The sequence below is a fragment of the Brachycentrus maculatus genome, unplaced genomic scaffold, assembly GCF_059751285.1.
Source record: "Brachycentrus maculatus isolate JH-2025_06_01 unplaced genomic scaffold, ASM5975128v1 h1tg001217l, whole genome shotgun sequence".
Taxonomy (NCBI): Eukaryota; Metazoa; Arthropoda; class Insecta; order Trichoptera; family Brachycentridae; genus Brachycentrus; species Brachycentrus maculatus.
In genome coordinates this window covers 93,524-119,512 of record NW_028281901.1, presented here as the reverse complement: position 1 = coordinate 119,512, position 25,989 = coordinate 93,524, and the positions used below count along the sequence as shown (strand labels likewise).

General features: G+C 28.1%; 2 protein-coding genes across 2 annotated transcripts in view; one reads left to right on the top strand and one right to left on the bottom strand.

Annotated features, from left to right (window-relative positions):
* Positions 1-650: 650 nt before the first annotated feature.
* LOC148299276 (putative cytochrome P450 4d14) lies at positions 651-5,907 on the top strand. Its single transcript, XM_088276242.1, has 4 exons — positions 651-1,001; positions 3,795-4,038; positions 4,734-4,913; positions 5,666-5,907. The coding sequence occupies exons 1-4, from the start codon at positions 783-785 to the stop codon at positions 5,830-5,832; spliced, it is 810 nt and encodes a 269-aa protein (XP_088132368.1). The 5' UTR covers positions 651-782; the 3' UTR covers positions 5,833-5,907.
* A 12,119-nt stretch (positions 5,908-18,026) lies between these two features.
* LOC148299275 (uncharacterized) overlaps positions 18,027-25,989 on the bottom strand; it is a 54,192-nt gene continuing 46,229 nt past the window's right edge. Inside the window, exon 2 of the mRNA XM_088276243.1 lies at positions 18,027-19,202. Within this exon, the coding sequence (XP_088132369.1) occupies positions 18,027-19,127 (1,101 nt within the window). The 5' untranslated portion in view covers positions 19,128-19,202. The remainder of the gene's footprint in view (positions 19,203-25,989) is intronic.

The following is a 25,989-nucleotide window of genomic DNA, read 5'->3' as shown; positions in this document are numbered from 1 at the left end:
AAATGAATTTTATTTTTAAAAAAAATGCAGATTTTCACATGATCTAAGAACTAGTGCTTAAAGATTTGGCATTTCGTAGAAAAACATGAAAATTGAAATAAATAAATAAATCGCATATTTTTAACAAAAAATAAAAATGAATAATTAACTTTTCCAAAAATTCCTCGTCCTTGCTCCCATATTCCCGAAAAAACAAACCCCACCCCTTACTCTTCTCCTCCAGTTATCAACCTTTCTCTATCAGTACCTTAATTATTTTTTAATTCTTTGTTTGTATTTTCACTTGTTAGTTTGTATTTTCACTTGTTAGTTTGTATTTTAACATGTTACTGAGAATATCAGTAGTTCTCGAAACGAAAAAAAGTGATGATATACAAATGTTTAATTTTTACATTTCGAAGATAAGATAAGAAGAAGAAAAATAAGAAGTTTCATAAACAAATAATGATAACTTTACCAAAAAGAACGTATATTTTTAGCAATACTTAAATTAAAATAAATTAAAAAAAAATCTTTTTACTTTTAGTTTATTTTTCTCTTTTGCAGGTTTGCGTTATAAATACGCATATTAAGTTTAATTTTAAACATGTTTTCAAATATTAAGGTGTAAATTGTGTTTTAATTTTTTTTTCAATGATATAAATATTGTATTTTCCCATTTTTTCAGCGTTTTGAGGATAGTGCATGTGCGATCATTTTCAGCTATAAAACGCAACAATTTCCTTTTCAAATTTACACAAGACTGTAAAATCCAAAGAAAGGCAGTGAAGATACTACATGACATGACAAACAGCGTCATACGTTCACGTAGAACTCAGCTAAAAGACCAGATAGAGAAGTTTATGAGTAGAGATAACACACCTCAGGATATAGACGAAGATTTTATCAAGAAGGAAAAGAAAGTGGCATTTTTAGATCTCCTTCTGCTGAGTAAGACGCCAGAGGGAAATCCCCTAACAGATCAATGTATAAAGGAAGAAACTAATACGTTTATGTTTGCAGTAAGTTCAATGTTGCCCAATTTTTACCTCCTACGTTCTTGTATGCTCGGCACAGAAAGTATTTTACCTAAAATTTTTATTCTAATAAATATTTATTTAATTATTTTTATTATATATATATATGTATATATATATATATATATATATATATATATATATATATATATATATATATATATATATATATATATATATATATATATATATATATATATATATATATATATATATATATATATATATATATATATATATATATATATATATATATATATATATATATATATATATATATATATATATATATATATATATATATATATATATATATATATATATATATATATATATATATATATATATATATATATATATATATATATATATATATATATATATATATATATATATATATATATATATATATATATATATATATATATATATATATATATATATATATATATATATATATATATATATATATATATATATATATATATATATATATATATATATATATATATATATATATATATATATATATATATATATATATGTATATATATATATATATATATATATATATATATATATACATCTGCAGCAGTAAAAAAAAAGGTTGTCCCCCACAGATAATTTTAATAACTGCGTATGTTGTCGTTACGTTCAACAGAAGGCGTTAACATCGCAGTAAAAATATATTCACAATCAAAAAAAGCGTGTTGAAATGCAAAGTTGCACAGTTTTTAATGTGATTTTACTTTAATATGGTTTATCTTAATACTATAAGATTATTATTCGTATAAAAAATATTTAATGGACACTTGAAAATATTTTTGGATGATTGGTTAGATCCATATAGTAGGCTTGAGTTTCGTGAAATGAAAATTAGAAAAATGTGCCGTGGAAAGCCGAGAAAATTATATAAAAAACACATTTAAATCTGTTACCATAAAATAATAAAAAAAATTGGAAAAAAATTTACACAGCGTGATGTTTAAATTAAAAATTTTATTAATACGTCTAAATAGATGTCTGTTCTCATCTATTAGCCTTCGTGATGTAATGGTGTAATGGTTAGCGTGTTTAGTTACCGTGCCGGAGGTCCCAGTTTCGATTCTCAGAAGGGGTGAAAATAAATATGATTGATTTTACGCTCTGATATTTATTTAATATTACCCTAGACTGGTACCTGAAGCGCAGGAGTGATCACCTTGCCTTCATGTGTGTAATGATCAAGATAACACTGTGTCAGTACCATTGCTTTGCAATTTTGAATAACTTCAGGTGATTTAAAAAAAATTAAAAGAAGTATTTTCTGTGTTTATTATTTAAACAAATATATCAAATTTTATACTATTTCTGTGAGCCTAGGCGGCTCATTATTAGAAATAGGTTTCAAATTGTGGTAGAGTGGGTTCGAACTGAGAAACTCTGACTTAAGAGTCCCCGACACTAACCACTGGACCACGATCCGGTACAATTTTAAGAACGTGTTTATAAATTCTCATATTTCATTTTTTCCTGATAAAAGTGGTTACTAGACGGCAGAGACTAGTGTGGAAAAGAAGGCGCTGAACTCAAATGGATAATTTTTGTGATGGAGACAAAAGCTTTTTACGTTCAGACGAGAGAAAATTGTGTCAATTTTTCAACCTCTGCAGATAAAAATGGAGCCGACAAATCACCTCTAGCTCCTTAGGGGTGCCGGACCGAAGCGCTTAAAGCCTCTGATGTAAATGTCACATCCCTTCTCGTCACGTCATAGCCCCTTGAGTCGTTTGTGAAAGTATTATTTTATATAGAATTTCCAAATAAGGATTTGAATTCGAAGCTGAACATCGCTTAAGATTTTTTTTATTATTACAAATTTAAAGTTATATTTACACTATCCTTATCATTCATCGTTCACTTTGTATAATACCACTTAATTAACCACTTATTCGTGATTACCGATTTTGGAACCTAAAGTCTTTTTTAAGTTTCGGTATTACTAAAAAACTAAACAGTGTATTTAAAAAAAAAAAAATTTCATCTAAGTGAAGTAAAAAAATCTAACAGTTTTTTAAAATAATTTTAAAACCTTTTTTTTTGACATCTCATCAAAGATGAAGAAGAATATGGAAGTCTGGGCATTTACGGGGCTTACGACCGTCATAAATAAATGTAAATGCCCAGACTTCCATATTCTTCTTCATCTTTGATGAGATGTCAATAAATAATATGAAAATAACTCCTATAATTGGAGATAATCCAGATTTTGTGAACAAGTATTTGGACACACTCAAAATGTTGTAAAAAAAAATTAAAACCCCTTAAAAACTTGGCCAAAAAACATTTTTTCCCCCTTTTACGTTCACTCAGAAAGTATACTATATATTGTTATTTTTTTGCTTTTGTCAAAAATTACGAGGTGGATTTTCCCGCCGATCGAAGATGCAGTGACATGACGATCGAGAAATAGGCTTAAAAATCTGTTCAAAATCAATAATTTCATTTCATTTTTCTCCTCTAAGAAATCACAATAAGTACTGTTTTGCAACGTTCTGATTCGCGGCACTCATGTGCTAGGATATGCAAGTACTTTTTACGTATGTCGTACGTTATCCTATTTTCTCTTTCTTTTGTTCGTACTATTCTTATAAGCAAATTTACCGTTTTGCTAAGCTGAAATAAATTGACCAGTCGATGAAATGAATATAATGTATTTATAATATGATATTTAATCTTTGTTTATAAAAAAATGATAAATATTTAAAGAAAATCTATATAATTTTTCTTTATTTTTAGGGCCACGATACTACCTCAACGGCTCTAAGTTTTACCTTATATGCCCTTGCAAACAATCCGGAAGTTCAGCAAAAAGCTTTTATGGAACAAAGAAGCATATTCGGAGATGATCCCTCTATTGAAGCTACGCACAAAGATCTACAAGACATGAAATATCTGGATTTGGTGATAAAAGAATCAATGAGAATGTATCCACCCGTGCCATTCTTCGGGAGGAAGCTTATGGATGACTTGGTGTTACCAGGTTTTTCAATATATATATATTTTTTAATATACGTACCATCAATATTGGCAACTTTACCCATTTTTTAAAACTTATATGAGTTCTGTCTAATGTGCAAAGGCAAATATCCGCAAGTTAAAAACAGTAGTTTTGAGAAAAACGAGTTTAAAGTTAACTTAAAATTTTGCTTTTTGCCAACACATGTATAAAATTAATACAATTTTGCGGCTATTTGGATAATGAATATCTCGATAAAGGAAAAAGATAGAGCAAAATCTGTGATTGTATTTATATGATAGATGTGTTACGCCACACAGCCGCAACTTGGCCTAAGGCTAATTGCCTTTACACTTTTCCAGACGGATAGGTTGATAGACGTCACACGTCTCGACATGAAAATGATCTTACTAATTTGGCTAGCGTGCCTTTGCTGTTGTGGGACCGATACCGTGGAATGTTTTCATCAATACCGTTGAATCAGTAGTTAGAAATAGTGAGAGATGATCTTTAAAAAAAAATAACGCATATGTTTGCTAAATCATTTCCACCATCTTCTTTTCCCCAATTTTATCACAGCGAAACGCCTTTCAGTGAGTATTTTACGAAATTGGCGCTTTATAAACTATCCAAAATAATAATAACTTATTATTATTCTTAAAAGTTTAATTACAAATATTTGTAGGCGTATGTACAGTTTACTTATTGTTTATTTGCAGATGGAACGATAATACCTGGAGGATGTCATGTTGGAATTCAAGTATTGTATATGTCGAGAAATCCAAAATACTTCCCGAATCCTGAGGTGTTTGATCCAGATAGATTTTCGACAGAAAATTCACATAAAGGGAATCCTTATTCCTATGTACCCTTCAGCGCTGGACCTCGAAACTGCATTGGTACTTATTTAATTTTTCATATTTTATATCAAATATCCATTTAACTTTTAAAAGGCGATTGGGATATTGACACGCTTATCAAGTATTTAACTAAGCGGTTTCATTAATCCAAGCTCGGAAAAATAAGTTGTTTTTTTCCGGTAAATAATTTATTCGAACTTTTGCTGTCGTCTATCAAAATAGTTAATTTTGAATTTTGATGTTCAATATTGGACAAAGATGTATCGTCACAGAGTGTAAATAGTAATCTCTTCAGAACCAGTCAATATACATAAATGTGATGCTCAGACTTCTAAAATAGGAAGGTACATTTTTTCTCTTCGTAAAAAATATCTTTCAAATCTTTTGAAACACCTAATATATCTAAAGATTTAGATTATTTTGTATAGGGAAAGCATTGTTAACTTTGTGGTTTGAAGATATATCACAGTCTCCTTATTCTTCGTTGACTTTTTGTAATACCCCTTAAAATATGACAAATACAAATATTATGAGACTAAATAAAAGAAAAAATAATGATGTTACATATTTTTTATTTGATTTTGTAATTGATAACTGATTCTTATATGACGAATCAGCCTAAAAACAACAAGTCAGTACCAACGGTAGTCTTTTGGTATCATTTTTATGACGCAGGTACATCATACGTGACGCTGAGAAATTATTACATACGCGATATTTATATTTTAATAGATATGGTTGAATATTTTATGGTAATATTTATGATTGAATATTTTATCAACTCATTTCAGGTCAAAAATTTGCTGTATTGGAGTTGAAGTGTTGTGTGTCAAAGGTGTTACGAACATTTGAATTATTAACTGGTGGACCTGGAACAGAACTTCAAACTTTTATTCAAATTTTATTGGTATCAAAAAATGGGCATCAAATCAAACTTCAAGACAGAAAATACGCCTGATTAATAAAAGAAATTAAAAAAACGTTACCTATATTTTAAAAAGCAATATACATATTTAAAAAAATTCTTAAATAATATTTTGATTCATTCATTCAAACCCTTATCCTCACCCTAATGGTGCAAAGGGCACTGCATCATATAAACACAGTGTAATCTTGATCGTTAACACATATATTATTGGTGTTAACGATCAAGATAACACTGTGTTTGTATTACATTGATATTACCCTACAATATGGTAAACTTGGATAAAAAAAAGAAGAATGGAGATATAATGTTTTATTGTATGTTATTAACGGATAAGGGTTGGTAATTTAATGCCAAAGTCATAAACGACTATTTGCAAATATGTGTAAATGTTGATTTGTATGACAAATATATTATTAGACAAGTTTGTTAAAATGGAATAAACTTTGAGCCATTTGCCTGATCCTTAGTACTTTGTTTTCCAGCTGCAAATAAAACAGACTACATTGGAACTTTCTAGGTTCAATGCTTCTAAAATGCTTGCGTGACCTGACAGTTCTACAAAGATTAATTTTTCAAAAGATGTAATATATATTTTTGCTGGATAAATGCTTATTGCAAAAAATATTTCTTCAAATACTTGGGCTTCCATGTAATCCACGTATTTAGAAATATCGTGTCATAATAATATAAATATAATTGAAAAATACTTTTAAAACAATTTATTATATATTCAAACATAATTAATTTATTTTATTGACCCAAGAAGCAAAGAGTCAAGAGATAGGAACCATTGCTTGTATTTTCACCTGTTAACGATATTTTTTTCAAAACTGGTCGTGTTACATAATTAAACTCAATAGTGGTCTTGTGCAAGTGTTTTATTTTATTTTGTATTCAATATATTTATTTATATGTTTATATATATATATATATATATATATATATATATATATATATATATATATATATATATATATATATATATATATATATATATATATATATATATATATATATATATATATATATATATATATATATATATATATATATATATATATATATATATATATATATATATATATATATATATATATATATATATATATATATATATATATATATATATATATATATATATATATATATATATATATATATATATATATATATATATATATATATATATATATATATATATATATATATATATATATATATATATATATATATATATATATATATATATATATATATATATATATATATATATATATATATATATATATATATATATATATATATATATATATATATATATATATATATATATATATAAACATAAATTTATGCACACTTTTTTGTGTGTTGAATTCCTAGATTAAACATTTAAAAAAGACATGAAAAATCTAAAGTTCCTTAATATTATGACGAGACTAGTGACCTGTCCAAAATTTATCAAGATTGTAAATACACGAGTAAATATTTTTATATTCAAGAATTGCTATTCAATATTTTTTATTAGTGTATAATAAATTACATAAAATTATTGTACAAGTCTAAAACACTCTTCTGTGAAACAAAAACGTGGATTATGCATCAAACATTTTTTGTTGTTGTTGAATTTGCTTGATTGAAAATGTTATCCCACTACATCTGGAGCACAAAAGACCCGATTATTTGCTTTTTTATACCATGGCTGCGAATACATCACCGTCTTAGTCATTTTCTTTTACATCTTTCAAGTAGAAACAAAAACGCTGACAAAAAACACAGAAAGGGCGAGATACACGGTGATAATATTGTCACTATAAATGTTAATCAGGGATTAATATTTATGTAACTTCATTTATGTCAAATAATAATCTCTGTTGACTAGCATTTTAATATGAGTCGCACGAGAATGAGATGTGTGAATATAATGAGATATATGGCATTCGGGTGGACGACATTTCAAAATTACGAATAAAATATACAGCTTCATATATCTAAAAAAAGGTTGTAGATCAAATAAAAAAAATTACATTTTTTCATATTTATAAAAAAAAGTATAGATTCATTAATACATTGCTATTCTAAAGTAGTTAAAATAGTAATAATTAATATATACCTACATAGGTATAATATCACGACATTACATTTTGTAAGCAAAATATTGTATGGTGTTTACTACAACTAAGTTTATAAGTAATTTTTCGAATATTTTAGAGTTAGCCATTAAATACACAATGTTATTATCTGGCCTATATATGCATTTCATAAATAACATAATACGCTTAAATCGTCACTCATTTATGAAGTTTGGTCTAAATATTATGAAAAGATATATTGATAGACTGATATATTAAACTACTCATAAACTTAAATTTTAATTTCCCAATTGGATTAGTTTAAGAGATAACAAATCGAGTTGAAATAATTACTCCGCAATTACGTAATTAAAACAACTGTATTTAGTTTGCGGTTTGCAATTACACTGAAATTTAATTTTTGAATAAGACAATTTATTTTTATTTTTAAACAAGGTATTTATTTTGTTTATTTTTTGATAAATCTTCATTTTAAAAACATGCTTGGTGTTAAAACAAAGCTATTTTTATGACGCTTTGATCGTTGAATAAGCCCAAATTACTGATTCAAATTTAAATAGTCTTTTTGACAATTTTGATGACAATTCGGCGGTTGTCTTTATAAAGTTTCTTAATAAATTCTGTCCTTAGGGTGGAAGCGAACCCTTAACGTAGGTAACACAGAAAATGTTTCAATGACATTATAATTGTCGAATTACTTCCAATAAAGCGTAGTCTGGACACAAAATACTTTAAAGAGGATTTGTTAATGAAAGCGGAGAAATGCGAAGTATTCTAAGTAACAAACGTTGTTCTGACAGGAAAGCACAATTGGAGCTTACACACGTTTTGTCGCCAACTTGGAAATACGTTTGGCTTTAGAAAAGTACTTAGGGAGAGTAATCTCAATTGTTTTGTACGTTAAATCTATACAAAGGGTTGAAATTGTTTGCCTCAAAGTGACAAAGATCTAATTTAATCGACCAGAAATATTGTACGTAGACTTTAAATAATTACAATCATTGTCTGAACTGGGAGACATAGGATTTTAATAAAAAGAAGAATGCCTCGTGATTGCAGCTGACATTTTAATCCAACTTGTTTAATTGTATTTCCCCTCACTGAAAATAATTTACTAAGCGATATACATCGGTTAAGAAAGGATAGAAGAATATATATAAATATTCGAAATTGTTTTTATCTCAGGAGTGTGTGGAAAATTGGTGCAGTATTTTTAGATTATTGAAAAAGAAAACATTAAAGAAGTACTATTTAATCACATATTTAAATCAATTTGTTTCTAGGTTTTCTTAGAGGTTATTAGATAGATTAAAAATCTTCGAAACAAATAGACTAAAAAAATTACCCTAAAAAGAAATATTTAAATATTATTTGACTTGGTCATTAATGACCAAGTCAAACATTTATATTCATCTTTACTAAAACTATTAGAAAACAAACTGTACGTACATAAATGTCATGTCAAAAAGAATAATTCAAAGTACACAGGACTTTTGCAAACTATTACGAGGTACAAAAATTGTCTACCAACGGTTCTAGATTCAGCAATTCATGTTTTTTTTTAGTTTTACGTACGAAAATCTATTTTAAAAAACGACATATAGAACAAAATTTAAAACCTTTACCATTACCAGTAATTATCAGTATATTCCAGTGTTAAATTAATTAAATTTAAATTCCCTTTTTAAAAATAAAATCATGGTTTCCAACCCTTACCTTGTTGTGTATATAAAACAGAATTTCGTCCAGCCTCCCACCAGTCCTATGATGTCGGTAACGACAAAACCCAATCATTGGTCAAAAAAATATTTACTGTAACTTGGTAGAATTCCATATTGAATTGTTGGGTAATAAAACATAATTATTAAACACCTAAATTAAACATGGTTATTTGATTTAATTCTACTTTATTTACACATACTTATATGAAAATATGTGACGCATTTCATCTTATTGATACATTATCAGTGTTAGATAAAGTCTTAATAAGAGAAAACACGTCCCATATTTTCATAAATATGTAAATAAAAGTAGAATTCAATCCAAAAACCGTGATTTATTTTGGAAATATTACCCAACAAATAAAATTTATGTGGAAAAAAGTATAAACATAGTTATATTATTTATTAATTCGGCATTAACTTTGTGGAATGACATGATTATTTTATTAAAATTAAACACTTGAATATACCACCTTAATGAGTTTTATTTATATTAACGACTAGTTTTAAATACATCTGTCGTTTTCGAACATAGCCGTAAATATAAATAAAACTCATGAAAGTGGTATATTTAAGTGTTTAATTTTAATAAAATAACAAAGTTGTTACTTTATTTTATAAAATTGAGCTACACCAAGAAATGTTTGTACAAAACTTACAACATTTAGTTTTTTCCCTTGTTAAAGTGTCTTCATAATATAAAGGATTCGTTTACAGATGTTTTGTTGCTGTCGTGATATATGGTGAGATAACTTACTCCTGTTTCTTCCTAACTATCCTTTGGCTTGACGCCAAGAGCACAGATGCTGGGGGGACTGCGTACATTGTGGTATATTCAACAAAAAATGGGTTAAACAGATATATTGTAAAACTTTTTTGTGATTCTTGTTTAAATTTTATCCAACAAACATAATTTATTAAGCGGAATCCGATGGTACTTTGATTTTAATGTAATAAATTTAATAAATACTGTTTAATAAATTTAATAACTGTTTAATAAATTAAAGTTTCCCAAACAATGTTGTGTTGAATCCTAAACCAATTCAATTTCCATATTTCTGTTTTTTTTTTCCTTCATATATTGTATCTTTAGCAAATCTAAATGAAAGATTATCACCTTTAAAATGATACCATAGTATGATATCGCATCCAGAAATGCATTCTGTGCTAAATCATCCTTCACCAAAATGACACGCATATTATCATGAATAAATTGAAGTGAGAATTATTAAAAAAAAAAACGCTGCATATCATTCCACATCTCTCTGTTTATAGAACGCCACACCACTCTGTATTTGCAAACATTCTTCGTTTCCTCCACGCTCATGCATCTCCTCATACGTACCCGCCGATTATTTCGACTCCTAACCTTTGCTTTCAAAAATTTGACAAACTTGATCATGCCAAGTTTTTCTCGGTCTTCCTCTGCTACTTTTTCAAACTGCATTCGCCTCATATTTTTTTACTGATCTTTCTTCACTGATTCGTTCCACATGTCCAAACCATCTCAACACACCTTCCTTAACTTTTATCAGTAAAGCTTATCTCAGCTTTGCGTTCCTTCTTCATTTCACCATTCGAACATCTATTATACATCGTTTTGCCGCACATTTGTCTAAGTGATCGCATTTCGAATGCATTCAGTCTACTTTCATCCTTTTTTGCCAACTCCATGCTTCACTTGGAACCAGGACTCCGTTATGTACTGTCGATTTAGCAGTCTTTCTGCAAATATTATAATTTGATACAAAAAAGGGTGGAGTTTACAAGAACATACGTATCGTCACAAATAGAGTGACTGTATTACATACCTACGTGAATTAAAATTCTCTCTTAAAAGAGGTTTTGCGCTTTCTTGTCTAGTAAAGTAGATAAATAATTCTTAAACATGCTTGCTGGTTCCTTCACATGAGGCATATATAAAGAGACTACTCGACGCAAAATGCAAAAGCTTTAGAGTGGCTTATGCTACGTTCTCGTTCCTTAACTAAGGTTAATTAAACAGCACTTGCTGTTTGATGAGATAAACATAAAGTGAATTATTCTATAAATGATATATCGCTCACTCCTTTCAAGAACGTCATAAATCAAAAATCGACAATTTTCAGTTGTTTATATTTTCGGAATGCCCAAAAAATGTACTATAACCCAGCAAAAGTGGCATATTTTTAACTTAATATTTACTCGCTACAGGGCAAAAAGTGTTGTTTTTACATTTTGAAGAAAAGGTATTGTTTAATTATTTTTTTAAATAAACTAAATATTTTTCAAATGGAGAATAAACCTTCAGGTTTTACCTCATAGGTTCCGTTGCAAAGTAAAAAGTTTAATAAGTGGCTTGATATTTATTTTTAAAACATTGCATTATATTTTCAAAATTTAAAAACGCTCTCCTGAAAAACCATGTTTTTTTATTTATGACGTTCTTGAAAGGAGTGAGCGATATGTACATATTGGATTTAACGTCTCATTTACACAGAAGAAAAAAACTTGGTATTTTTTTATTTACTTATGAAATGGTGGAGAAAAAAAGAGGTACTGCTAATTTATTCATTTATTTATTTTGAAAAACATATTACATACATAAGTTATAAAAATAATATTCCCGAGTAATTTATATTTCTCATTTTGGGACATGGGATATAGGTTAACAAGACTGGAATACAAATAATAAAGTAACAAAAAAGATTTTTAAAAAATACCAAAAGTAATACATGGCAAAATTTAAAAACAATAACAGATATAATAAATAGGTATATGAAGCATATTTGAAAGAAATAAATGAGAAAAACATAAGGTAAGAAGCATATTTAAAATATACAAATGAGAAAATATAAAAATAAACATGAGGTAAAAACAAATTGAGAAAATATGACTTAACACTTCATATATAGCTTTTCATAAAGTATTTTTTTAGATCATTTATTTTAGATCCACGAATGGAGAAAAAAGAGAATATCAACAATAGCTACGCCAGTCAGGGCTTAATTTACAAATATAAACATACATATACTTTTAATTATTATTTTTTTTAAATATTTTATTTTACTTTACCAGATAAAATTACAACAATTAGTTTCGTGCTATGATTTCAGTTATTTCTTTGAAATTAATTTTGTAAAATGTTAAAGCATTTCGATAATAAAATAAAGCATTTAAATAATAAACAATAAAATATTCATTTATTATTAGAAGAAAAAGTTTATTTTTTAACTTACAATATTAATCATTAAATTGAAAAATTGTATATTGTTCAATAAAATTATGATATCAATAAATAAAAATAATCATGTTACTTGCGTGAGATTACTTTGTTATTTTTAATGAATGTTTTAATATATTTTTTTTTATTGAGATAATTTTTTTCACCTGTCGATGAAAGCATCTAAAGTTCTCAAAACAAGATGTGTTTACAATAGTAAACTCAACTAAGTGGTCTTATCCAAGTATTTTATTTTTACATTTAAATTCATACCAAATGTTGTTTATATTTTTAGCTTATATAATTGAATGTATATTCCGAGTAATGATGAGAAGTGAAATGCAAACGAAAATTCATATAAAGATTTTAACTGTACTATGCAAGACGAATGATAATTGAGTCCTGATTCATTAATATCTCCGTTTCACATTCAAAGTTTTAAGTGGTGTTTATGATTGTCCCTTGTAGCGATATTCAGCTTAATTATTTCACCTTTCCGTCAGCACAGTGAAGCGCTGAGCAGTGGGTACGGAAGCCGGTATTTCAGCGTAAAACTTTGGATTGTTCGTTAACGCTCATTCACGTTTTCGAGTTAAGCTTTTACGATACACCCTTTGTAAAACGGACATAGTTCTGAAGAATGTTCTTGTGTAGAAGATTTCACGGATTAGTAAAAGCGTCCTAGTTTAATTTATTGCCAACGCTTTGATACAGCTCTAAGTACTTGGAACAGATTATAAAATCGGCATTTCTGTAAAAAAATGTACGATTAAAGTTTTACTCATAAACGAAGTTTGTGATTCAAACTGAGTTAAAAAATTATGAATATTCAAAGAAATTATTAAAATCTAAAGTAAACAGTCATAAATTCTAAGTTTGGTCCCTATATTTAAAGGGATTATATTATTATTACGTAAACTCACTAGCAGTAGCAGTCAAGGTTAACGGCTGCAAAATCCAGGAGCTAGAAATTTTGCAGTTTCGATACGAAAATTTCATTGCGCGTACATTTGACCTTTATTCAAATGAACTCTAACACTATGCGCGAAAAAAGATTTTGGTACTGAAACTACCAAATGCCCAACTTAGGAAATTTTAAGCAACTGACCCTCTGTGCGTCAAATTGCTAGTCTATTTTCAACATTAGATACACAAACATTATTTTCCACTGAAAGAGATACATGATTTAAAAAATTAATCAAAGCTTAGAATGCAATTTGAAAGAAATCTTAATTATTTATGCTGTATGCCGGTGGAACTTTTGGATCACATAGCAGCTTCCATCAACAGGATTTATGATTTATTTTTGTTTTTTATGCCACCATATACATTTATTATTTATATTTAGCACTAAGAAAAATAGCCCTAAATTATATTATTTACTGATTTGGCATTTACATTTTTGAATGACATTGATAATTTTAAAAATTAAACATTTGTATTATACAACTGATTGAGTTTAATAAAAATAATAATACATCACCAATATTGTCTATGTTCCCATTAAACAAAGTCCCGCCCCTTAGCCCCCCCCCTCTCGTTATTACCTCACTCACTTCTACATATACCTGAATATTTTTTTAGCTCGCTAGTTTTTGTAATCACCTGCCGAAGTAAACACTTACAGTTTTCGAAACTAGTCATGTGTGATGAAAATAAATCCAACATGTGGTATATTAAAAGCGTTTTATTTTTAAAATAACCCAAAATTACGCAATCAGGATCAAAATTATTTAATTTGTATAATAATTTATTTGTTAAGTTTTTTTGAAGAATTCAATCAAAAGTGCAAATAATTTAAACCCAAATATGTTAATTCAATTCGAATTAAACTTTTCGTTGTTTGTCGAAGTTGCGGTTGATTCAATATTTTTTCCTTAGCAAAAAACTTGAGAATGAATTAAACATTTACCAAAGTACACACCTCTTTCCGAAACTTCGTAAACTAATGACTACTTGTGAACTACACTCTTAGGAAATGAATCGATCTCAAACTTAAACATTGATTAAAACTTCGCATCATATTAGTACTTGCGAAGGAGTGAACTTTTCAAGTCCTTACGAGAAAACTGCGACAAAACAAAAACACACAATGCCACCATATAACAATGGGGGTCCGTGATTAATGAAGCCACCAAGCGGGCTTTGGCTTACATTAGGCTCTTTGGTGAGGATTCGAGACTTATTCCACTCTTCCTCAGGGACGACCAGGGGTGTCTTCGAATATTGAAAATATAAATCTTTTAAAAAAAAAAAACATACAAAAATAATACTCTACTCAATTGAATAATTTCTTAAAAGTATTGAGTAGTAAATAAATTTACAAAAATTATTTTTTTGTGTGTTTTAAACGTCAAACAAATTATTTTTTAACCATCTTCTTCCTGACTCCATCCCAACTTGTCTTTGTAGATAGACTATTGGGGTCAGTTCTTCTTATCTTCAGGTTGTTGGTCCATCTATCATGAACAACATCACCTAAACCATGCCTTTAAATAATGTTATTTAAAATATATTAACGTTATCAAATAAATCATATTTTCTACATTTATGCGCCCATGTAAGGTAATAAAAAATGCGTTTAACTACTACTCTGGAGGTCTCAGATTTGAATTCCAGGGGCGTTAAAATATACATTATTGATTTTTCACTCTCATATTTATGTCATAAGACTCTGAAGTGACGCTTGAAGTGCAGGATTTATTTCAATGCCTTCATGTAAGTAACAGTAAAAAACACTGCTTTAATATAATGCAGTGCTTTAAGCACTATTGGGTATGGATAGGGGTCAGAAGAGAAATAAGGCAGAATAATATCGCTCACTCCTTTCAACAACGTCATATATCAAAAAACTTGATTTTTCAGGATAACGTGTTTAAAGCTTAAAAATATAACAAAATGTAATTAAAAATAAATATCAAGCAACTTATTGAACTTTTTTTACTGTGCAACAGATCTGTTTAGGTTAAACCTGAAGGTCTTTTCTCGATTTTAAAAATATATAGTTTATATAAAAAAAAATTAAACAATACATTTTCTTCAAAATGCAAAAACAACATTTTCTGCCATGTATCGGGTAAATATCAAGTTAAAAATATACATCTTTTGCTGAGGTTTAAACATTTTCTTGGCATTCCGAAAACATGCACAACTGAAAATTGACGTTCTTGAAAGCAGTGTGCGATATGTGTAGGTTGAGAAAAGTCATTCGTTTCACTTTTTTCAAAAATGATAAAATGAAGAATAACGATATATATTTGGAATATTAATTTACTGAATCCTATAAAAAATTTGTCCAAAGTATATAGGTTTTTTTTTCAGTAAAATTTAGTATCAGCCCTGATGTGGGTAAAAAGGTAACTAGCATTCACCAACTAACTACCCATACCCATTAATCGAGGTTGGCAATTAACATTCCTTGCTTTGTTCTGAATCCTGAGAGCTAAAGTGTCTTACACTGTATGTATGTACAAGTACATACCTCCAGCTGGAGCCCATACTATGATAATAACGAACACCGGCAGTCTGTATACTTCTACCAGCGATAGTTTAGCGGGGATCGCATCAAAGTGTAATTAATGAATTTCGGACAAAGGTAATGTGGTTACAAGAGTGGAATTAGATTAATACGGTGAAGCTGAAAACAAACCTCACGCAGAGGCTACTACGCAACGCGGCCATTAAAACAAAATGTTTTTAAACTTAAAATTTCCCTTTTGAAAGATAAACATATATTATTAGGTGATTTATGTTTATTGCAGAGTTATGTAAAAATATTAAATTTATTGATATAATGATGTAATGCGTTTTTTTTTGTATTTGGTGTAAACACACTACAAAAGTGTTTTCATTTATAGTATCCGTACATATATGGTTAATTTGCATATCAACGTCAAAGTGACTATGTATCATCCTTAGTGCATTTCAGATATATTGTTATTTAGAAACAATGACAGGTAGTCTTAAAACGTACATTATCATTTCTGTAGGCGTTGATATATGTCACAATAAAATATTGTTTTTGATTTATCAATCTCAACACAACCTGTGTGATAAAATAAAACGTTAATTTACGTATTTAATATTAAATTAAACACCGATTTTTGAGACTACTAAGTTGTATTTCATTGTTGAGAAAACACATATTTTTTTGTTAAAAACACATAAAAAACGCATTCGTTTAAAAATGCTCCATAATTGTTTTTATGTTTTTTTTTAAATAAAAAAATACAACAAAGAAGACTCAAAAATCAGTGTTTGATTTAAAATTTAATAAATAAATTGAAATGGAGTTCTACAAATTGAACGCCAAATCTAATATTGTTGAACATTAACGTTTTATTTTAGAAACACGTGTAATTCAATCGGTGGTTGAGTCAATACTGAAGCCATGTTTACGCCCTTGGAGACACATTTTGAAATTTCTTTTGTCCTTATTTGGTCTAATTGCCGAATAACTCCAGTTTCCAAGGTTACCGCATCCGAAATAAGCCCTCCTACTCTTGCATTAAATTTATACTTAAAATATGTATGTATTTCATGCGAATCCAATGAGATAAAAAATTGTTTTTTTTTTATGAAAATAGTGTAAAAGTTTTCCCTGCAAGAAGAATAAACACTAATTAACTATCTAACAATCACACCGCTTCTCCACAAGTTTAGGCAGAGAGTTTGGAACCACACAGTAGGTACTCTGTCATTGCAAACGATATCCGCCACTTACATAATCACGTATCTCCTATCTATGTAGCTAAATGCCGATTATTTCGACTACTGACCTGACCATATTTAAGTATATATTTAAAATATTTGATCATATCATATTTTCTTCGGTCTTCCTATGCACCGATTTCTTAGTACAATACATTCGCGTAGTAAATTTATTTATCTCTCCTTTCCACACTCATTCCTTCCACGTGTCCAAACCATCACAACATGCCATTCTTAATTGATAATGCTTATTTCAGTCATGCGGTCCTCATTTCAAAGAACATTTTATCATACCTTCGTGTGGCAAAACGATGAAAAATGTGTTAATCATTCAACAGATCTGAATGTTGACTGAAAACATTCCAAACGCGTTCAGTCAACATTCATTCTTCTTTTGCCATTGTTGGTACCAGGACTCCGTCATATGTATACTGTCAGTTTTGTTTTCGTTGATTTTGATTATCCCTGTAAGAAGAAAATATACTTTGGACCAAAAATATTTTATAATCTAGACTTACCCTTGATGAAGTCTACTGCCATCTCCAGTCCATAGGTGTCCTTGTCACAATCATCCAATATGTGTGCGCCGATAGTCACATTAGGCACAAGTCTCAATTTTTTGTTGAAAATATCCAGGGTGTACAGCATCGCTTCCAAAGCTTGGATCCCACCTTGAGGCATGATAGGTCCGCAGGTAACACCGTCTTCTCTTGAGTGAACCATCATCAGGCCTCCGAGATTGACGTCGCCTTCTACAACCGCTTCTTTCTTCACAGGCCATGATATGTCTATATGAGGCAGTCCAGGAGGTTGCATTATAAGCTCTTGTACTGTTGGATCCACGAAGTCCATAGATATCATTTTATAATCGTGGGAGATATGATGATCAGTATGTTTTCCGTGTTTATGATTATGCTGCTTGATATGGTTGTGATATGCGTGTTTGGTTTTATTGATATGTCCCAAGACGTTATTTTCGTCCTTAGTTCTGACGTCTATAATAAAGTCGTCTAGTTCCTTCAAAGATTTATCTTCTGCGTTAAATATTTCATCTTGTTTTTCAGTCTCTGAATAATCCTCTCTTATGTCATCATCGTATAAAAAATCGTTATATCCTTCTGCTTCCGTAGTCGCCTGAATAGCGGCGAGTTTGTTGAAAAAAGTTTCAAACGACTGATTAGCCTGTTCCTTTGGCTTTTTCTTTCTATGCCTGTGTTTGTGATGCTTCCTTCCGGTTTTCCTATTAGGCTCGCTGGAGGACATCGTTTCATGACTTCCTTTTTCATTTATCTTCTCGCTATTTAAGAAATAACTTTCAAAAGCATCAGAGGGAGGACTGGTTGTATAGTAACTACCACGCAACGATAGAGATCCATCGTCTTCCATGATAAAATCATCCTTGTATTTTGAATTTTCATCTTGGTATAATGAACTATAGTCGTAGATTTGGATATGATCGTGTCGCAAACAATCGACTTTTGAAGATTGATTTGACAAGTCTATTATTATATCGATGAAAATAATAATGAAAATATGAAATAAAACACTTAAATCAATATTTTCACGAAACGTTTTGTTTTTTGTACGTTGGAATACACTCATATTTTGATTTTGTAAATAGTAACTGTAACATTTTTCATACTGTTTTCATTTTATTAGTTTTCTTTTGCACTCACACTATTTTAAACGTTTAAATATACAATAAGTCTCACATTATGATATGAAATAGTCCAATGGAATCAAAATGTCTCTAGTGAAGTTCTAGTGATTCAAGAACAATGTTTCAAAATTGGTTTATAAATATAGAAGTTCCAAGAATTTGAGAAGTGTAGTTGTCAATCATTGGTAGAATTAGTAAATGTTACACGTGTGTGAAGTGATCACTAAAACCAGCCTATGACGGTTGTAAGCCCCGTAAATTCCCAGACTTCCATATTCTTCTTCATCTATGCCGAGATGTCAAAAATAATACTGTAAAATTTATTTATATATCTTGTATTTATTCTCACATTATTCGAGTTAGTTGGTATGCTAATTTCCGTTTGAGTTTCCTATACAGGAGCACAGCTTGTATCGGTTTTCAGTAAAACAATAAGAAACACCTGGATGTTGAATTTAGATAGAATTATTCCCAGAACTTAGATGAAATATTATATGAGGTAGTAGAAATGAAAACAGGTTTAGTTAAATTTACGTAAATTTAAAACAATTTTTTAAAATGATTTCACTTTTCATGTTCACATATTTTTATACGAGTATTAATATCATTCCAAGTCTTAAAAGTAAAAAAAAACTTTTTCATTAAAATAGCGTCTATCCAACTATTTAAGAGTGAAAAATACTTAAGTCTAAAGAAAAGTTTATCTTCGAGGTACCAAAATGACTTTACAATACTAAAGTGCAATACCGAATAACTCCAATAGAACTTTAAATATTTGGGAACCAAGGACTTAATAACCCTCTTTCAGATATTAAAAATTTTAATACATTAAATTGCCAAAAAATAAATTAAATGAATTATATACATTTTAATCCATGAAAAAAATACAATAAAAATAAAAATAAATTATTTCACCCACAAAACATAAATGTTTAATATGTGTTAGTCCCTCTCCAAGCACAAGTGCTTAGACTTTTAACCGGAGCGAACTGAGTAATTTATTTTAAGATTGCCAGATATGTCTAAAAAATGTACTCAGTTATAAAAAAATCTTGTTAATAAAAATTTAATAAATAATAAAATCAATTTCATACACCTATCCACACTAAGTGGTGAATAGGGCAGTTTTACTTTGATCAATTTTTCACGAAGAGGTGATCAGCCCTGCTCTTCACTTACTAGTTTAGGGTACTAATATGAATTACACTACAAATTTTCAGATGAACTTAGTTTTGAAGCCCATAAATTCATATTCAATTTTTTCAACGCGAGATACTTTAAAAAAATAAACCAGACAACATATTTAATTTATGACTACCACCCCGATACTAAACATCATGATAAACTTTCTTATCCCCTTATACTTAAACTTAGTAACGTATTTAAGCTTTTAGGCTCTTTAAATATTTATATTATTTTATCGGAACAAGTGTCATAGTAGATTTAAAGAAAAAGTGATTTGATATTTACTAAGTAAAACTAGTATAAACAACTCCTCGTATTACTCAACATAATATATATAATTTTTTATATGTATATATATATATATATATATATATATATATATATATATATATATATATATATATATATATATATATATATATATATATATATATATATATATATATATATATATATATATATATATATATATATATATATATATATATATATCGAGTACTCATGTTCAACGTTAAATTTCTGGATAAGATAATTCGAGGTTCCAATTGAGATTCTGTATGCTAAAAACTTCATGCAATTCGCAAAGTCAATGGAGCTCAAAGTTGGAAGCAAAGTGTAGTTAACCATAGCAAGGTTCGCGTGATGGAGACGTCAAAAGGCTCAGCTCGATACAGAGGCATAGCCGGTGGCGTTGACGTAGACTCAGGGATGGGTAAAAGACCTGATGGGTGTCACAAATGGCATCATGGGTGGCATTACAGGTATTCAACTTATACGAAAAATCAATCATGTAAAAATCAAAAGAAAAATCAAAATGTATTCTTAATTTTTTTTAATGGCCATAACTCATAGTTTGTCGCTGATATGGTAATAAGAGGAACGTTTAAAAAACAATTTTCATTAAGAGATATAAATTTAATGTATAATATTTGGCATTTGTAATAACCAAGGTCTTGTTCCATTTTTCATTCGTTCAATGAAATGAATGATTTTTTTTCTCAGTAAAACTATTACTAAATATCAAGTTTGTGGAATACCTTATAAATAGTTTTTAATAATACCTTATAATCCTTGATGTTTATAAACTAATAAACTACATGTTTACGTGTATCTTATATGTATGTTGTTTATGTTTTATGTTATAAGTTTAATTCTAAAAGAAATAAATTAACTTTCGACTGTACGTAAACATTCAAATATTTATTACTACGTGCATTTACGAGAACGTATGTAACAAATATTAAATATTAAATGAATATGTTTATCAAATACTTCTTGGTTTAACTGCATCTATTAAATAAATTAATATGATATTAATTTTTTTTTATTTTTTACGAAGTTTTTAAGAATTCATATTTGTTTATATTCTATATAACACAATCACATGTGTTGAAGTACATAAAATTATATTTTTATCCCGAAGGTCTCGATTTCGATTCCCAGTGGGTCAAAATAAATACAAGATTTTCATTATAATAATCATATTTTGACTGGTTCCTGAATCGTTAAACTGATCATCTTGCATTCGTATAATAAACAAACAATTTAATAGACCATCAATTTGATGCAGTGCCTTATACACCATTGGGTGCAGATGAGGGTAAAAGGAAGAATAAGAGTATTTTAAATAAGTTAAAAATTTATTACTTGTTTCAAGGTTGCAATATAAAACCAGCATTTTGTTTTTTTACCTAAGCTATTTTAATTTTTGAAATACCAGTACAAAACTTAATTGAATTTTTTATTCAAAACTAAGTATAGTATTTTTCTTTAAATATTCATCCTTTTTTATTTCAACTGGCATTTTATCCTACATTTTAACTGCCTAAAAATTTACATCAATGAAAATTCAATTTTTGCGCAAAACGTCTATCACATTATCATTTTATTTCTCATTTTATGAGTTTATTCTTTATAGGAGCATATACCGATCCTTTTTAATGGGTAGGGTTCGCAATTTCTCTTTTGCTAGCCCTGATCTACGTTGTACAGTTTTCATGCCTTCCATAGTGACGTAGTTCTACATAATGGCTCCAACCCTTTGACAATAGATCCACTTTATTGGAATTCGATAATCGAACGAGGCCGAATCCGTGAATGATCAGCCGAATTTGTGTTTTAGTAAAATTAATTGGAGGGCTAAAATACAGCTCACCGTGTGGTGATACATGTAACAACATTACTAATATTTTATGTGATATACGAAAGGTAATGCAAACTATGCGTATTTGGATATGTGAAGATACTGTTGATTTCAAAGCTTGAGTGGAAACTTCAAAAATTATTACCGTGGAGAGCGGAAACATTAGAAAAATTGTATAATAAGTAAGTATCATCATTCGAAGGAAGAGTAGAATTTTGAACTTTTAAAGATTTCCGTCTGGGTCAACATAAAAAATAAATTATTAAACCAGTAAAATTTAATGTCTGCTTTTAAAATACCAAACATTTTGAAGTAAAAAATAGCATTTTTAATAATATATCCACCACCATTTTTGTAAAATACTGACCAAAAACGTTAAGGAATAATTTGATTGGGGAAAATGAATGAGTACGACCTCAGTTTATTATATCCGTTTCCAATACTCTGAGAATGGTAAAAAATATACATAAAAAATATAAAATTTTAATTAGTAAATACCACTACAGAGGTATTTACTTAGTATGGTCTATATATTTGGAACATACGTTTAACTTATTAAATACCAATACAGTGGTATTCACAAAGTAGAACTTAAATTCAAAATACATTGATTTTACCACAAAGTTACTGCAAAATCAATTATTAAAACCGTTTCATGTATTTGATGTAGTTTAAATCATTATTCAAATCTAGTTTAGACATGATTTCAAAATACAACTTTTATTCTATCTTTATTTTTATTTTTTATTATTTCTGTTTAAGTAACTTTTATTGTGTTTAAAGTTTACCTCTTTAACACTTTATTTTATCTCTTTGACTAAATTTTTGTCATGTTTTTTTCTTAGTAGATAGCTGAAGTATAAATTTTGTTCAATCTTTAGCATACTTTCTTTTTTTCTCAATAAACATACTTTTTGTTACTTGGTCGTAGTTTTTTTTTAATACTATTTCAAAATCAGTAATTGAAGTGATTTATTGAAAATAAAGTAAATATATATATATATATATATATATATATATATATATATATATATATATATATATATATATATATATATATATATATATATATATATATATATATATATATATATATATATATATATATATATATATATATATATATATATATATATATATATATATATATATATATATATATATATATATATATATATATATAAATATATATATATATATTTATATACACATTTTAATACATAGATAAGGGTTAGCCCAGTACTTTTGACTATATGCAACATCTAGTTAGTCAAATAAACTCCATTGGAGGTCTTGTAAGGTATTTGAGAATATGGAGGATATGATTTTAATATGTAACTTACAGTGATTTTAAAACAAAGTAAAATTTAAATTATTTAATGGAAAATCACAAAGTTAGTGCTTCAAATATAAATTATAATCTTGATATGTCACGACATTACCTCTTTTTCGGCGAATACGAAGTAATACCACATTTGCAGTGTAATTTAACTAACTTAGCTTTGAATAAAATATCCGTTCCCATGCTTCATCAAAAAGTATTATGTTTCCTTTATAAAATATAACATAATATCCGTTTTAGAGTTAAACATAAAAATACTTTGATAATTTTATCAAGAATCTTTTTTTTAAATATAAGTTTTATATGTAGTGGCTCACTAAGTAAGTAAAAGCATCGTTTTAAGACATCTTTGTCGTATGTTATTTGTATTGAAGTAACGATTTTAGAGGGCTGTCTGTGTCAACGTTTTTAAGTGCCATGTGCGAAAAGCGTGAACTTCTCGTATTTATCCATGTGACAGTTTTGAAGTGAAGTGAAGTTAAATAAGACACTCCCGTGTAACACAAACACGTATTGGGAAAATAAAGTCTCGTTAATATATTGTTAATATTAAACACAAATATTTATCTTTAAAAAAAATATAAATATACCAATATAGAAATGTAATTTTTTTAAATCCTATCACAAGTTTTCACTTAAATACAATCGTTAAAAAAAACCTGCGTGTACAGAAATATAACAAAACAAAATTCAAAATTATGTTTTTTAATTGAATAATCAATATTAATTTCAAAGTTCCACTCTAGTCATATATCACTCACTCCTTTAAACAACGTCATATATCAAAAATCGTCAATTTTCAGTTGTGCATGTTTTCGGAATGCCCATAAAATGCAAAAGCATATATATCCCAGTAAAAGCGACATATTTTCAACTTAATATTTTCTTCAGAAAATATTAAGTTGAAAATATGTCGCTTAGTAGGCAGAAAGTTCTTTTTTTAATTTTGAAGAAAAGGTAGTGTTTAATTATAGTTTTAAATAAACTTAATATTCTTCAAATGGAGAAAAAGATCTAAAAAGATCTCTTGCACAGTAAAAAGTTCAAGAAGTGGCTTGATATTTATTTTTAATACATTTTATTATATTTTTTAACTTTGAAAACAATCTCCTGAAAAATCGAGTTTTTTTGATATACCATGTTGTTGAAAAGAGTGAGCGATATGTAACAATTTGGAAAATTCTTACAATGCACAACAGTTAAGTATAATTATTAAGTTCAGATTTCAAGCACAGTATTCGTCATTTGCAATCGATATTTTCGCTTACAATAACCGGGTGCTTATAACTTAGATCTCTTTGAGCAGAGATATCCGAAGGAATGATTAATACCGTAGTATAATTACTTGGAAGGATGTTCGCGTGGTGCTAACTTGTTGGGGTATCTCTTTGTGCGATGACGAGTTCAATTAATTCACATGACGCTCACCGCTTTTGCATAAATCTCTTTGCCAGCGTATTTCCAAGAAAGTGCTTACGAGAGAAATTTTCTTAATGTGCAAATGATAACGTATTTCAATGTTTTACACAATATATATAAATTGTGTTAAACTTATTTTAACTTTAAAATTGATGAAATTTAAATTATTTTACTTAGTACATATTTATATATTTTGTGTTTCTATCCATTCCACACCATTTTCAAACATCGTAAGTCTTAATTTTAAGGTTATGTCCTTAGGACGTTGAAGGAAAAAGCATCTGTTTTATTTAATTAATTAATTTATTATTCTCATTTTTAACGCTGGGAACATGAAGCCTGTAGTCATTGTTATCTTGTTAATTATAGGTTTACACTTTATAGTTATTTACATTTTTTTTAAATTTCCTTTGCATAAAAATGTTGCAATTTATATCTTTTCGTCAGAATCATTTTTACGATTACTAATAATTTCAATCACATATTTTATTAATATTTGAGGCATTTACTTTGCGATTCGTAATTTTTTTATTTTTTTCTTACAAAAATGTAAGTTGTGTTAGCATGTAACCCCTCATCGAGATTTTATTTTACATTATTATTAATATTTATTGTAGCTATAAGTGTGTGAATATGGTAATGACGCGTAGTATTGTTTGCATGCCGATGTAGTAATTGTCCTGACGAAGTGATGGGAACGTCCATAAACCGGCAG